The sequence below is a fragment of the Cetorhinus maximus genome, chromosome 16 (assembly GCF_964194155.1).
Source record: "Cetorhinus maximus chromosome 16, sCetMax3.hap1.1, whole genome shotgun sequence".
Lineage (NCBI taxonomy): Eukaryota > Metazoa > Chordata > Chondrichthyes > Lamniformes > Cetorhinidae > Cetorhinus > Cetorhinus maximus.
The window spans coordinates 40,424,608-40,439,276 of record NC_135894.1 but is presented as its reverse complement, the minus strand read 5'-3'; the positions used below and the strand labels follow the sequence as shown (position 1 = coordinate 40,439,276).

The 14,669-nt window shown below is 39.3% G+C and overlaps 1 protein-coding gene across 5 annotated transcripts in view; it reads right to left on the bottom strand.

The window, feature by feature from the left end:
* caska (calcium/calmodulin-dependent serine protein kinase a) overlaps positions 1-14,669 on the bottom strand; it is a 515,992-nt gene that overhangs the window by 302,892 nt on the left and 198,431 nt on the right. For all 5 annotated transcript variants that reach the window (XM_078559724.1, XM_078559725.1, XM_078559726.1 and 2 more), the window contains exon 5: positions 3,807-3,879. In XM_078559724.1, coding sequence (XP_078415850.1) covers positions 3,807-3,879 — 73 coding nt within the window. The remainder of the gene's footprint in view (positions 1-3,806; positions 3,880-14,669) is intronic.

Genomic DNA, 14,669 nt, shown 5'->3' with positions numbered 1-14,669 from the left:
AGCTGTGTCTGCATACCTTTGTAATTGCCCCTATTTAAGTTCAAAACACTAGTCTTAGGCTCACTCTTCTTGCTGTCAAACTGAATGCAAAATTAAATCACGTTATGATCACTGCTACCTAGGGGCTCTTTTACTATGAGGTCATTAATTAATCCTGCCTCATTGCATATTACCAGGTCTAGAATAGCCTGCTCTCCTGGTTGACTCTAGAATGTACTATTCTAAGAAAGTGTCCCAGAAACACTCTTTGAACTCATCTTCCTGACTACCTTTGCCAATCTGATTTGTCCATCTATATGTAGATTAAAATCACCCATGGTTATTAGCGTATCTTTCTAACAAGGCCCCGTTATTTTTTCCTGTGTACCCCATCCTACAGTTTAGTTACTGTTAGGGGACCTCTAAATTACTCCCACAAGTGATTTCTTAACTTTGCTATTTCTTACCACTGCATAAATTGATCCTACAGCTTGATCTTTAGAAATAAGGCCATCTCTCACTATTGTACTCAAATCATCCTTAAGTAACAGAGCCATCCGACCAACTTTTCCTAGCTTCTTGACCTTCTGACTTGTCATGTACCCTTGAATATTCAGGTCCTAGCCTTGGTCATCTTGTAGCCACATCTGTAATGTAACTTAGCAAGAACAGTAGTATAAGATGAGCAGGACTGGTGTTGAATACATGAGGCAGAGTTTTGGATGAATTGTTTTTACCAAGGATGGAAAATTGGAGGCTGGGCAGGGAACTCCAGTAATCGAGGTTGGAGATGATTACACTTATGAAATTTTGGCGATAGAAGGGCTGAGTTGGGCGGGGAGGGGGTGGCAAGAGGCTAGTGATGGCAGAGGTAGAAATAGATAGCCTTTTGTGGGGGGTATATGAGGTTGGATGATCTGCTCACAGTCAAACAGAATATTGTAGTTGTAAGCATTTTAGTTCGCCAAGTTGGTGATGAGAGTAGAGAGTTTGTAGCAGGAACCAAAGGCAAAGCCTAACGTTTAACTGGAGAAAGTTATAGTAATCCAAGGCTGGATGTTGGACTAGAAGTCTGATAGGGCAGAGGTCATAGAAGATCTGAGAGAGAAGGCGGGGAGGTAGATTTGGATTTCATGTGTATGCTAACCTCATGGCATGACATTGCCAAGGGCAGCATGTAGATATGGACTGTCAGGGATAAATATGGGTCTGAGGGAACTTCAGAGGAGATGGTGTGCTGTTAGGCGAATAAGTCATTACTAGGGATGCTCTGACAACTTTCACATAAATGGGAGTGGGATCATGTAAACCAGTGGCACCGAGCAGAAAAACAGAAGTAAGATGGTGTTGACAGCTATGAGGAAGTCCAGAAGAATGCGGTGGGGAGATAATGCAATAGTCGGTTACAGCAAAAACATTATTCACAACCTTGGTTGTATCTGTTTCTGTGATGTGGGAAGGGTGGAAAGCCTGATTGGATTGATTCAAATCGTTGTCGGGAGAAATGAACACAGATTTGAGAGGCAACTCATTCAAGGACTCTGGAGAGAAAAGGGAAGTTAGAGATGGACAGTAGTTAGCAACAGCAGAAGATCAAGGCTGGATTTATGAAAAAGATGGGCGATGCCTGAGGAGTGGGAACCATTTACAATATCTTCTATCATGAGGGCCGTGAGGGGAAAATGGTTTGTCAAGAGTTTAGTGCGACTGGAGTTGAAAGTGGGAGCAGCATATCTCATAGACAAGATGAAAGCTTAGAGAAGTCATGGATGGAACAGATAGAAGAGAAGCTAGACAGAAACAAGCGTATAGGGTAAGAAATGGTCTGAGGGGAAGGTTTGGCTTTGTGGGTCAGAGTGGGCTGGGAAAAAAAAGTGCAGGTGAATGAATGGTCCCTTTCTTGGTGATGAAAAAATCCATGAACTCCTCGCACTTCTAGGTGAGGATACAATAACCCATTTAGAAAGAGAGGTACGAGTAGATCATTCAATCCCTCAAGCCTGTTTTGCAATTCAATAAGATCATGACTGATCTATATTGATATGGTTTTGGGAATGACAGATAGCTTATACTTCCAAGTAACACTGATCCAGGTTCCTCCAAGCCATCTTCAGCAAAATTGGTCTCATTTGTTGATTTCAGTCCAAAAGCAATTCACATATACAACCAGAAAATGCTGGAAATACTCAGGTCTGACAGCATCTGTGGAGAGAGAAACAGAGTTAACGTTTCGAGTCAGTTTGGCTTTTCTTCAAAGCTAACAAGTAGAAATGTGATTAAATTTATACTATTTAAGAGGGGTGGAGCAGGTGAAGCTGGATAGAAGGTCAGCGATGGGTGGGGGCTGAGGAGAGATTGACAAAGATGTCATGAACACAAGACAAAGGCTGTGTTAATGCTAGTGGTAAGGGCTAAAGGAGGTGCTGATAGTGGCATAAAAGTAAGAAAACAAAATGTGTGAATAGCAGAACAAGGGTCAGCACTCTGTGAAAGCAAAACATAAGAACAAGTGACAGATGGCCCTTTTGGGAGTCGGGTAGGAGGATGGCGGCAAGTGACAGGGAGGTCTGGCTCATGTTTGTGGACAGACCAAAGGTGTTCCACAAAGCGAGCACCAAGTCTGCGTTTGGTCTCCACAATGTAGAGGGGGCTGCACTGGTTCCAGATTTCTGTCGCTTGCCATTTCAACACACCATCCTGTTCTCATGCCCTTCCTTGGCCTGCTGCAATATTCCAGTGAAGCCCAACGCAAACCGGAGGAACAGCATCTCATCTTCCAATTGGGCACTTTACAGCCTTCTGGACGTAACATTGAGTTCAACAACTTCAGACCGTGAACTCTCTCCTCTATCTTCACCCCTTTTAAAAAATTTATTTTTTATTTATTCACTTTTATTCTTATTCATTGATCTCTATTATCCCTTTTTCTGTCCTTTTTCCCTAACCACCTTCAACCCCACCCCCAAAAGGCCACCTGTTACTTGTTCCATGTTGTTCTTTCAGAGTGCTGACCCTGTTCTGCTATTCTCACATTCTGCTTTCTTACCTTTATGCCACTATCAGCACTTTCTTTAGCCCATACCACTACCATTAACACTCCCTTTGCCAATCTTTAGCAATCTCTTCTGTGTCCCCACCTATCACTGACCTTCTATCCAGCTTCACCTGCTCCACTCCTCTTAAACAGTACAAATTTTATCACATTTATTGTATGGACTCAAAATGTTAACTGTTTCTCTCTTCACAGATGCTGTCAGACCTGCTGAGTTTTTCCAGTATTTTCTGTCTTTAATTCAGATTTCCAGCATCTGCAGTATTTTGCTTTTATCTTAGCAATTCACATGATGAGATTTACATATGTAATGAGCCAAAATTTGTTTTGATTTATAAGTACAATCGGCACTGCAATATAGATGTACATCATGCTAAAACCACTGGTATGCTTAGGTCACCCCAATAGCATTTAGTGCAAGTACCAAATCAGCATCAAACAACATATAAGTTTATTCAGCTGCAGTGGTGTTTAGCGCAGCAGAGTTCTGGTAATGCGAGCTCAACAGGACTTTGATACCCATATAACAAATCTTGCAACACAGGAGAAATTAGTCTCTGTCCACAAAGAGAATTCCACTTGAGATCCTATAAGTGGTTACCTATTTTTCTACTCAGTTTAGTTAATATACAATGTGCAGACATTTTAGATTTGACTTGCAAATCTTTATGCAAAATAGTTTCATTTTTGAGATAACTTATTTATACTTTCCCTTGAATGTGGCTCAGCTCAGTGCTTTTTCTGCAAACAGAATAGCATCAGTCAATTAACTTACCTTCACATCGCGATGAATGATATTATTGTCATGACAATAGCGTAGTGCTTCTAGTATCTGTCGCATGTAGTGACTACAAATACAAAAAAGGTTAGAATTATGCATATCTCAGAGTTAGCAGTCAAAAACAGAACATACTATATAATAATTTAAACTTTACATTTGTCCCATAACACTTCTATTTAATTCCACATGCCAATGCCCACAGGGAGGGGCAAACAGGACACCTGTTCCAATGTCACTCATGTCTTCTCAGAGGTCCATAAATTTGCACATCCTAGAAGACAGAGTGGTACTGCCAGAAATGTTCTTCCCATCACTATAGGAATGTTCTGGCCTATGCCTGGCACCTTTCTCTATAGCATGTTAAGACTATTTGAAGGGAATTTTAAGCACAGACTTGCATCCTATTCAGTGGCACAGTGTGTTATTGCTCCAATGTGTTGCACCACCATCATGAGATACAATTGCTGCATCATGAGAAACACTGTAGCAGAAAACTGAAATGTTTCTTTGCAAATCCATTGTTTAAGTGCTTGTGTATAAAGGCCATTAAATAATAGAATGTTCATTTCGTATTAAAAATAATTCTGTAATTCATTCACGAAACACCAACTGTGACATTTGTAGTACCATCCAGTATTTACTTAAGACCAGACACTGCAGTGCAACAGATGATAAATGTTAGATTTCTTTCTGTTCAATTCACACACAAACAGAATATTCCCAACATCTTGTGAAGAAACATCCAGGGACATTTTGACCCAAAGAAGTGGTTACAGCTTTAATTTTGTCCAGTGGGTTCAACGTTCCTAGGGCGTAACAAAGCATGCAATTTGCTAACCAGTTTACGAATAGTTGGTTAATAATGGAGCTACCTAGTCTTCTAAAATTAAACTACCCAGGTGAACAAAGGTGTTTTATCCTGCCTACAGAGCGCTTATGCCTTAATCAACCAGGTATATTTCCTTCCAACTTATTTTGAAAAAGTGGGAAATACATCAGTACTGTGATTTTCCCCAGACAGCAGAAATTCAGGTTGGACTTTTTCAAGGGAAGATAAACCTCATGAAGTGCCTTATCCAAACAAAACAATGGGTGGAATTTTACGCCGGCAGGATTTGACAGACTCGTCGAAGTCAATTGACTTTTGAATGGCTCGCCGCATTTGACGGCCCCGCCCCCGCCTTGATGGGGGCGTAAAATTACGCCCAATGTAAATCTTACACTAAAGTACATTATAAGCAACCTCTTGCACTAAGACAAACACTAATGAAGCAAAATGTAAGTGCAAAGCATTTAGGATCACAACTGTACTATTCAAAGTTATATTAAATTGCTTAAAATCAAAATAAATTCCTGCAGAAGAGTAACATAAAAAAACTTCTTGATACACTGAACTGATACGCTACTCCATTTCCAATCCCCCCAAATAGGTGAATGATATACAGGAACACAAGACTCAGTGAAGTTTTTGAATTCTTCCGATTTAACAGTATCTGAAAATATGATAACTTCACTGCAGCACAATATTCTAACCTCTATGACTGAACAAAAAGTATTTCATTTGGTATTATAGCCTTCAAAGCTGGAGCTTTTCCACCTCTCCTTCTTTAGTACACCAGAGAGGCTGCAAGAGATAGGAGCACAGGACTAGGATCAGAGTAGATGGGCACACTCTGTAAAGTGAGCTATGATATCATCTACCACAATGATTTGTGTAACAAGTGCCCCACTTTATCAACCCTCTTTAACCTAAAATTATATGCAAGTATATACAATAATTTTACGAGTCTTCATTTTCTTTATTGGGCTAGCATATAGGCTTCTATGAAATAATTTCCTTCTGAAAATCCAAGCTATCCCAGCAGCTGAATAAATGTGTACAATAGGTCAGTCTAATTAAAATGTTGAATAGCTTTGGAATATGATCATTATGATTCATTTGAGCTGTTTTAACTTGCTCCTGGCAATAACAGATAGAGTTTGATCACAATTTGAAACAGTCTATAATATGGCTGGTCACGAGATAAAATTTTGTAAAGTTCTAAGAAACAGTCGCCTTTACAAATTGCGCGGTTAGTGATTCTGTCCTATGCCTTCACAGGATACTTCTAGCCTTCCAAGGGAACAAAATAATACTATGCTAAATCTCACTTTAACTGATAAATGTATTAAACAGCAATAAAATGGGCAACTAATAGCAATATAACATATACTTTTACAATGGTTAATCTTTACTAGCACCTCATACAACAAAGTAATGGTTCACAATTCTTGTATTATACTACAATCAATCTTTATATGCAGAGCTTTGCTTCTTTTCCTTATTAGCTATGGAAACTATCTGACTTAAGTCCTGTAGAGATACCAGATCGATTTGTTTTGAAGACTCCAATAAAAATGATTTCAAAGACTGGCTGAGAAATACTATCAACCGTGACTGGGACTTTGTGATATTAGAGAATTGTTTTCTAAGTGATTCACACAAGCAAAATTATTCATCCACTTTCACAGGGAATTAAAATGTACAATGAAATTATTTGTTGAATTTGGCAAATGCAAAAAAAAAAGGCATTTTTAGCTGTGTGACCTACTAGCAATTCAGTCTTTAAAGGATTTCTTCTTTTGCCTTTTGGATTCTAAATATCAAATTAAGCTGATTCTGACAAAAACTGCAAGAAACAAAAGCAATTGATCTGGAAATAGGATGATGCCCAAATACATAAAGAAAGTTGGTGACCTTTCAATAAAAAGCAGTTAAATTGCCAAAAGGAAAGTGCACATGTAGGTGTTGTTGGGTCCCTGGAACATGAAAAGAATTCCAGAACTTTATTCTTTTTGCTATTTTTTAAAAAATGGATTTCCCGCTGAACCAAAAAGATGGATGCTTCAAGCCACATGACCACAGGGTTGGTTCTCTCTCTGGGACCCAGGAACAAAAGAACAAAAGAATTCTTTCCTCAGCTAGTGGTACCTCATACCTCATTGTACAGACCCTTTGTAATCACAAAAAGCAGGAGACATGCACATTGAAACTTATGCTTGCAGAGCTGCCAGATTCATATCACATCTGGGAGTGTCCAGGTCCATTTCAAAAGGGAACCAAAGGGACATCATTTGCATCTGATAAGCTCACCTTGCTAGTGGAGTCAGTGGGTCTGCCTAGACAATGGTTTCCCAACACCAGACCTTCAGTATGGATGGTAACTCTTTCAACAACTAACAACTGGGACATTATCAATCCTGAAATCAAAGCCAGTTCCAGACATTGGATAAACATTCCTTTTGGAAGTCACATGACCCGAGTGACCATCTTGAAATCTCTATATACCTTTGAGAACTGGGACATGCTCAGACTGCTGCTTTAACATCAACTGGCAATGACTCCAGCCGCCTGGTTGAGCAAGCAGTTGGTTACCATCTCTCAGCTCCTCCAAGCCTGTCTCTGCTGGAAGATTTCCTACCATTACCTGCAGAACTGACCCAGTCTCTGTGCACCCACTTCATCTGCACCAACTGCAAAGTGAACCCGACAACTCCTGTCTTCAGTCAGCTGACCTCGGAATCCTATGTGAAATAATTCCTCATTGGGCGCTGGAAATCAAGTGAACTAATATTCATTTTTATGGTCCTTGTACTGTAAAACTCCTTTTTTTCTATTTCCCCCATTGTGCGTGTGTGCACGCGCAGGCGTGCTGGGGTGGAGTGAAGTGAGAAGTTGCTGACACTCCTCCCCTGCGTTTTTGAATGTGAAATAAACTAACCTTTTGAGTAAACCATAACGCGGCTTTGCTGAGGGTTATTAGTAAATTGGTTCACACAAATTGAGGGCTTGTAAAAATATGTCATTGTATACTTTAAAAATAATTCAAAACATTTTCTGCTTACAGACAGATGGTAAGAGGAAATCTGTGCAGTTTGCCTCTCTCCCTCCTATCCATAACAGGTGTTTAACATAGATTTTAGGGCATCTTTAGTGTGCTTTCTTTACAACCCAAATGTTATGTATTTATTGGCTCAGATTTTCTGGGCATAGTGATAGTGAAGCTATCAGCATTCGCTGTCATTGCAATTGTGAAAATGACAGCAACTTCTGGTGTGCGCTAAACAGTTAAACGTGAAAATGCTGAAGATGCTGTCAGTGATTTCCTGTTCCTCAGGATGTCCGGTTGAAGTGCCTGCAAGTTGAAATCTTCTGACATCATCTGAATTGATGAGAGGTTCCACTTTTATGCTATTAGTCACCATGCAAAAACACTTGAAAGTTACGCCTAGTTGAGTCAGGTGTAACTGGATTTTTAACAACATAAGAAGCTCTTAATTACTGTTGATTAACCTCTGTGGCCCAGAAAATTAATCCTATGTTTGTGGCATGTCAAATTTCTCCATGAGAAAAACAATCCATAGATTCTCAAAATGTTATTTTTAAATTAAAGTTTTATATTTCAGTTTCTACCTTAATTTCATATATATGGCCAAATCTTTATTTTGCTGTCTGTAAAATTATGAAAAACTGAAGGTTAGTCAGTGGTTTTTACTTCCTGGTTTGCTGTCAATGAGAATTCTGCACTGTGACTTGGATTTCCAGAAGGTATTTGATAAAGTGCCACATCAAAGGTTATTGCAGAAAATTAAAGCACATGGTGTATGGGGTAATATATTAGCATGAATAGAAGATTGATTGGCTGGAAGAAAACAGAATATGTACAAATGGCTCTGAAGAAGAGTAATACGGACTTGAAACGTTTACTCTGTTTCTCTCTCCATAGATGCTACCAGACCCGGAGTTTTTCCGGCATTTTCTGTTTTTATTTCAGATTTCCAGCATCCACCGTATTATGCTTTTATCTTATACATAAATGGGCCTTTTTCTGATTGGCAGGATGTTAGGAGTGGAGTCCTGCAGGGATGTGTGCTGGTGCCTCAACTTTTACAATTTATATCAATGACTTAGATGAGGTGAGTGAGGGCATGGCAGCTAAATTTGCAGATGACGCAAAGATAGGTAGGAAAGTAAATTGTGAAGAGGACATAAGGAGATTGGAGACAGATATATATTTAGTAGGCAAAAATATGTCAGACGGAGTATAATGTGGGAAAACGTAAAGTTGTTCACTTTGGCAGGAAGAATAAAGAAGCAGTGTACTACTTAAAAGAAAAACTGCTGCAGAATTCTGAGGTGCAGAGGGATCTAGGTGTTCTAGTGCAGGAGTCACAAAAATTTAGTATGCAGGTACAGCAGTAATTAAGAAGGCTAATGGAATGCTATCCCTTATTACGAGAGGAATTGAACATAAAAGTAAGGATAAAAGCAAAAAACTGCGGATGCTGGAAATCCAAAACAAAAATAAAAATACCTGGAAAAACTCAGCAGGTCTGACAGCAGCTGTGGAGAGGAACACAGTTAACATTTCGAGTCCGTATGACTCTTCAACAGAACTAAGGAAAAATAGAAAAGAGGTGAAATATAAGTTGGTTTAAGGGGGGGGGGTGACACAGGTAGAGCTGGATAGAGGGCCAGTGATAGGTGGAGATAGCCAAAAGATGTCATAGACAAAAGGACAAAGAGGTGTTGAAGGTGGTGATATTATCTAAGGAATGTGCTAATAGGTGACATTAAGGGTAGAAAGCAGGACAAGCAAGGTACAGATAGCCCTAGTGGAGGTGGGGTGGGGGGAGCTGTAGTCGAGGTAGCTGTGGGAGTCGGTAGGCTTGTAATGAATATATGAATATTGGTGGGCAGTCTACCACCAGAAATTGAGACAGAGAGGTCAAGGAAGTGTCAGAGATGGACCATGTGAAAATGATGGAGGGGTGGAAATTGGAAGCAAAATTAATAAATTTTTCCAGGTCCAGATGAGAGCATGAAGCAGCACCAAAGCGATCATCGATGTACCGGAGAAAGAGTTGTGGGAGGGGGCCGGAGTAGGACTGGAACAAGGAATGTTCCACATAACCCATAAAGAGACAGGCATAACTGGGGCCCATGTGGGTACCCATAGCCACACCTTTTATTTGGAGGAAGTGAGAGGAGTTTAAGGAGAAATTGTTCAGTGAGGGGACAAGTTCAGCCAGACGGAGGAGAGTAGTGGTGGATGGGGATTGATCGGGCCTCTGTTCGAGGAAGAAGCGGAGAGCCATCAGATAAAAGGATGTTATGCTTCAGTTATACAGGACATTGGTGAGACCACATCTCGAATACGGTGTGCAGTTTTGGTCTCCTTACTTGGTCACACCGCATCTCGAATACTGTGTGCAGTTTTGTCTTCTTATTTAAGGAAGGATGTAAATGCGTTGGGGGCAGTTCGTAGGAGGGTTACTAGACGGATACCTGGATTGAGTGGGTTGTCTTATGAGGAAAGATTGGGCAGACTGGGCTTGTTTCCACTGGAGTTTAGAAGAATGAGGAGTGACTTGATTGAAGTATAAAAGGTCCTGAATGGTCTTGACAATGTGGACATGGAAAGGATGTTTCCTCTTGTTGGTGAGCACAGAACTAGGGGGCACTGTTTTAAAGTTAGGAGTCGCCCTTTTAGGACATAGGTGAAAACAGACTTTTTTCTCAGAGGGTTTTGCAACTTTGGAACACTCTGCCTTGGTGGAGGCAAGGTCATTGAATATTTTTAAGGTAGAAGTAAATTGATTCCCTTGCCTAACAATAATCTAAGGTTATCGGGGGTAGATGGGAGCGTGGAATTCGAAACACAAACAAATCAGCAATGATCTTATTGAATGGCGGAACAGGCTTGAGCAGCCAGATGGCCTAGTTCTGCTCCTATTTCGTACACTCGTCTGTTCGTGATTGGCTACTTAGCCTATTGATGACATCACCATTGCTGGACAGTGATCCGCTTGAACCAACATCAGAATGAAAGTAATGTGGGGAAAAGGAAATTTCATGCCAGAGATTGGCAAATCTTGGTGGACAGCTTTCTTCGAGGTCAGCAGTGAGCATCGTCGCTTTGCCAATGACCAGAAATCCAAGGCCTTGTTTTAAAAAAACTGTATCTCTATTATTGGTTGCTTTTATTGTAAATTATATTGAAACCGCACCCCCACAACCTAATTAGAAAGATACCAAGTGGTAGAACATTTAATTGGCTACAACAAAGAGGGCAATTTATAAACTTCATTGAGGACAGTAACTGAGAAATGCTAATCAACAAAACACCCACTTGCTACTTCTGTCTTCCAAACTCCTGTAAAGCACTTGGAGCAGCTTATGAAATGAAATAAACTATGTACATATTTTTTCCTCAAGGTGAGGGAAATGCTGCTGAGACTACATTTATTGTCCACCACTAGCTGACTCTGAACAATTTAGTGGTTAGTTAGGTGAATTGAGGGAACTCATAGTCAAGCACAAATTGTGCGATTGGAGTCACATATACACCAAATCTGAGAGTGACCTGTTTTGGCTATCGAACATTGCCAGGAATCTGAGTAGATTTGCTGCTTACTTGTGTCAGAGAACTCTATGTAATATTTGGATTTGTAAAAGAAGTACCCTAAGATTTCCCTAAAATGTGAAAAAATGGAAAAAGTGTCAGTCAACCTGAACTCTGGAAAAAAGAGGAGAAAACAATACTATATGAAACAGCATTCTTCAAAAGAACTGGTAGGTCTAGGCTGTCAAGGCTACAGCTCAGAGAAAGACAATTAAAAGTCAACAAATAGGTCACAATTTATCTAAATTTGTACAGGTTCTTTCTTACTGAATGCAGAGTGGTAAACTTGTCACCTAGCACATCTGGATTTTGTTTCAAAACGTAACCAGAGGCCACCGAGTTAACATTAGCTTCATTTGACAATTAAGGACTTATAAAACGTTCAGACACTATAAGTATTAAGTTGGTTAAAGTTAAAATGCACTATATTCAAAATTAAATTAAGGTTGTATTACAGGGTGTCTGTGAAAAAGGACAGAAATTAAGTGCAAATTTAATTCTCATTCACAGATAGGGAGGAGACTGAGATAGAGACACAGAACATGCACGAGCAACTAAGCTTGCAGCTGAACAACAAACAGAACAAAATATTACAGTAGTTAGTAGACAACAGTCGAGACCAAGCAACATAAAGGAGATATTAGGACAAATGGCTGAAAACTTGGTTAATGGAGCATCTTGAAAAAGTTTGTATTTGTAAGTCCAAATAGTATTTTCTGCTCCGTACTAAAAACTTTCATAGCTGGAGAGGAAGGTTTACCTGTTCTCAGGTCTATATGCACTGTTCTGAAACTACGTTTGAAATGGCGCACAACAATAAATAGGTTATGAAAAGGTAGGAGAGCGTTTGTGAACCAGAATATAATTAAAGTAATTGAGAACAGAAAGCTGAGAAGTAAGGAACAGGGGTGCTTGTGAAAAAACAAATTTTAGCAAAACTTTGCCCAGGTTTAATCGAAAGTAAACTGCCATATGGAAACATTTATCAGGAATGGAAAATATTGAAACAAGAGATAGAAGGGTCCAAAATCAAGTATATTCCAGTGAAAAAAACTGCATTGAAAATTATGATTTCACACAAGAATAGGAAGATTATATCAAGTTTTCAACCAGGAGTATTTAACACTTACAGAATAAATGATAAAAGCCACAAAAAAGATTAGTACGGCTGAGGGGGAAATAAAGAAAAAAAAGTAGAAAGGGCAAACAAAAGGTTTTCTATAAGTAAAATGTAAGTGGCATGAAAGTGGCACATAAGTAGCATGAAAGATATGAGAGAGGCAAGTTTAGGGCAGGGACTAAGTTATGGCAGGGACACTAAATAAATACTTTGCCTCAGTTTTCACAGAGGAGATGCATATTGGGATCATAGAATAATTCCAGATGGAAGTGGAACAATCAGCGATTATTATTATTCAGCTGGGAGATATTGCAGCAGAACCAAGCTGGATTTGTGGGCTCCTGGAATCTATAATACAGGATAAAATTACTATACACTCAAGAGAAATAAGAATTAATCAGGGTCAATCAATAAGGATTAGAAAAGGAAAATTGCGCTTGACCAACCTTTTAAAATTCTGTTAAGAAATAACCAAAGAAATTTAGAGAATGCAGTTTATATGGATTTTCAAAAGCATTTAGTGAGATATATAACAGACTTACAACAAATACAATTACACTTGTTATTAGGAGAAATGTGGTTACATGACAGAGCTGGAAAAAGGCCAGCAAATAAGTAGAGGGGTAAGGAGAAGTTTCTCTGATTGCAAAGGTGGGTGAGTAGTGTTTCACTGTGTTTTGACAACTTGGACTTTTTCCCTCTAAACTTGGATAACTGGAAAGACTTCAATGGAAGAACATGGAGAGAAAATGGGAATGTTCTGAAGGTTTTTGTTTTTATATTGCAGAGGTAATGCAATCAATTGAGCACTAAATATGAAGATAAAACCAATATGAATGAAATGGAAATTAATGAAAGTGTTAGAGAGAAAGTGTATTTAAAATTCTGAAATGTACAGAGCAGCAGATCAGAAAACTAAAATATGCAATATTTTCAAGTTTGTCCAACCTTCAGTTGAATACACAAATCTGAGAAAAATGTGTGGAGATGAGGTAAATAGCAAATTGATTTGGTATGTGACTTACAACCTTTTGAATGATTCAAAGGTTGTGTAAACACCAGGTTCTAATACAGTGATACATGATGCAAACCAACACTTAGGAGGTCAAGTTCATTATGTTAAAAAAAGAGGGTAAGTTTTGTTTGAGAAGGAACACCAGGATTTAGCAACCTAAGTATGAGAACACAAAAGTATTCTGTAAATACTGCAGTGCTCTCACATTCCTGTACTTTGGCCTCAAAATACTGTACACATACCAAAAGTACGTAAGTGAAAGTACAAATATAGATCACGCATTTTAAGACTGTTCTAACCTATCAATCTCAGTTTATTTAATCAGAAAGTGCATCAGGTTACAAGATTGTTGTTGTAACGGGTGATTTTGGTAGAGGAAAGCGAAGCCTGATAATGCTTGATATAGTTCAGCCAAATCTGATGACAGATGTCTAAACCAGGCATGCTCAAATCTACATCCTTTGGGCTTGAGGTAGTATAGATGGAGGCCATGTCAGGGATCCCCTGACCAGGATGGGAGAGAGCAAAGGTTTTGCTGGTGACATAGTTAGCAAAGCTAGATGTGATTGCAACCACATTGAGAGAGTCAGGAGTGCTTTTTTGAAGTATGTTTTCAGATTGCATTTTCTTCCAGCAGCAGAAATCTGTCATTCCTCAAAGGAGCTTGAACAATACCAACAATCTTGTAATCTTCAGCCATTTGAAAATTACATATACCAGCAGCAAGAACTTTGAACTTCTTCTGCCTAATCTACTCAGTAACTTGGAATAGTAGCAAAACTACCACATTTAATACAGCTGCTGCTTTGTAAGGCAACTCATGAATAAAAACTAATACTTTCAATCAATAATACTATTGAATGTATTATTTTTCTCTCAGGATGTCAATCTTTCATCCCACCAGCAAATTACAAGAAAGATTCAAGAAGGCTTTTTAAAAAAAAAATCATTCCAAGGGCGTGGGCCTCATTGGCAAAGGTAGCATTTGTTACCCATCTTCCTGAGCTGCTGCAAGTAGTGGTTCATTGAAAATTAGTGGCTTGCTAGACTACTTCAGAGGGCAGTCCCTTAGTCAGCCACATTGGTGTGGAACTGGAGTCATGTATAGGCCAGGTGGGGTAATGATGGCACACTTCTTGATATGTCTCTGCCAATACCAGTGTTTGGTGCCCATTCTAGTTGGCAGGCAGCTTTTTCAAACTGCTGCAATCTTTGTGGTGAAGGTGGTAGGTACCACAGTACTGTTAGGTAGAGTATTCCAAGTCTTTGATCCATTG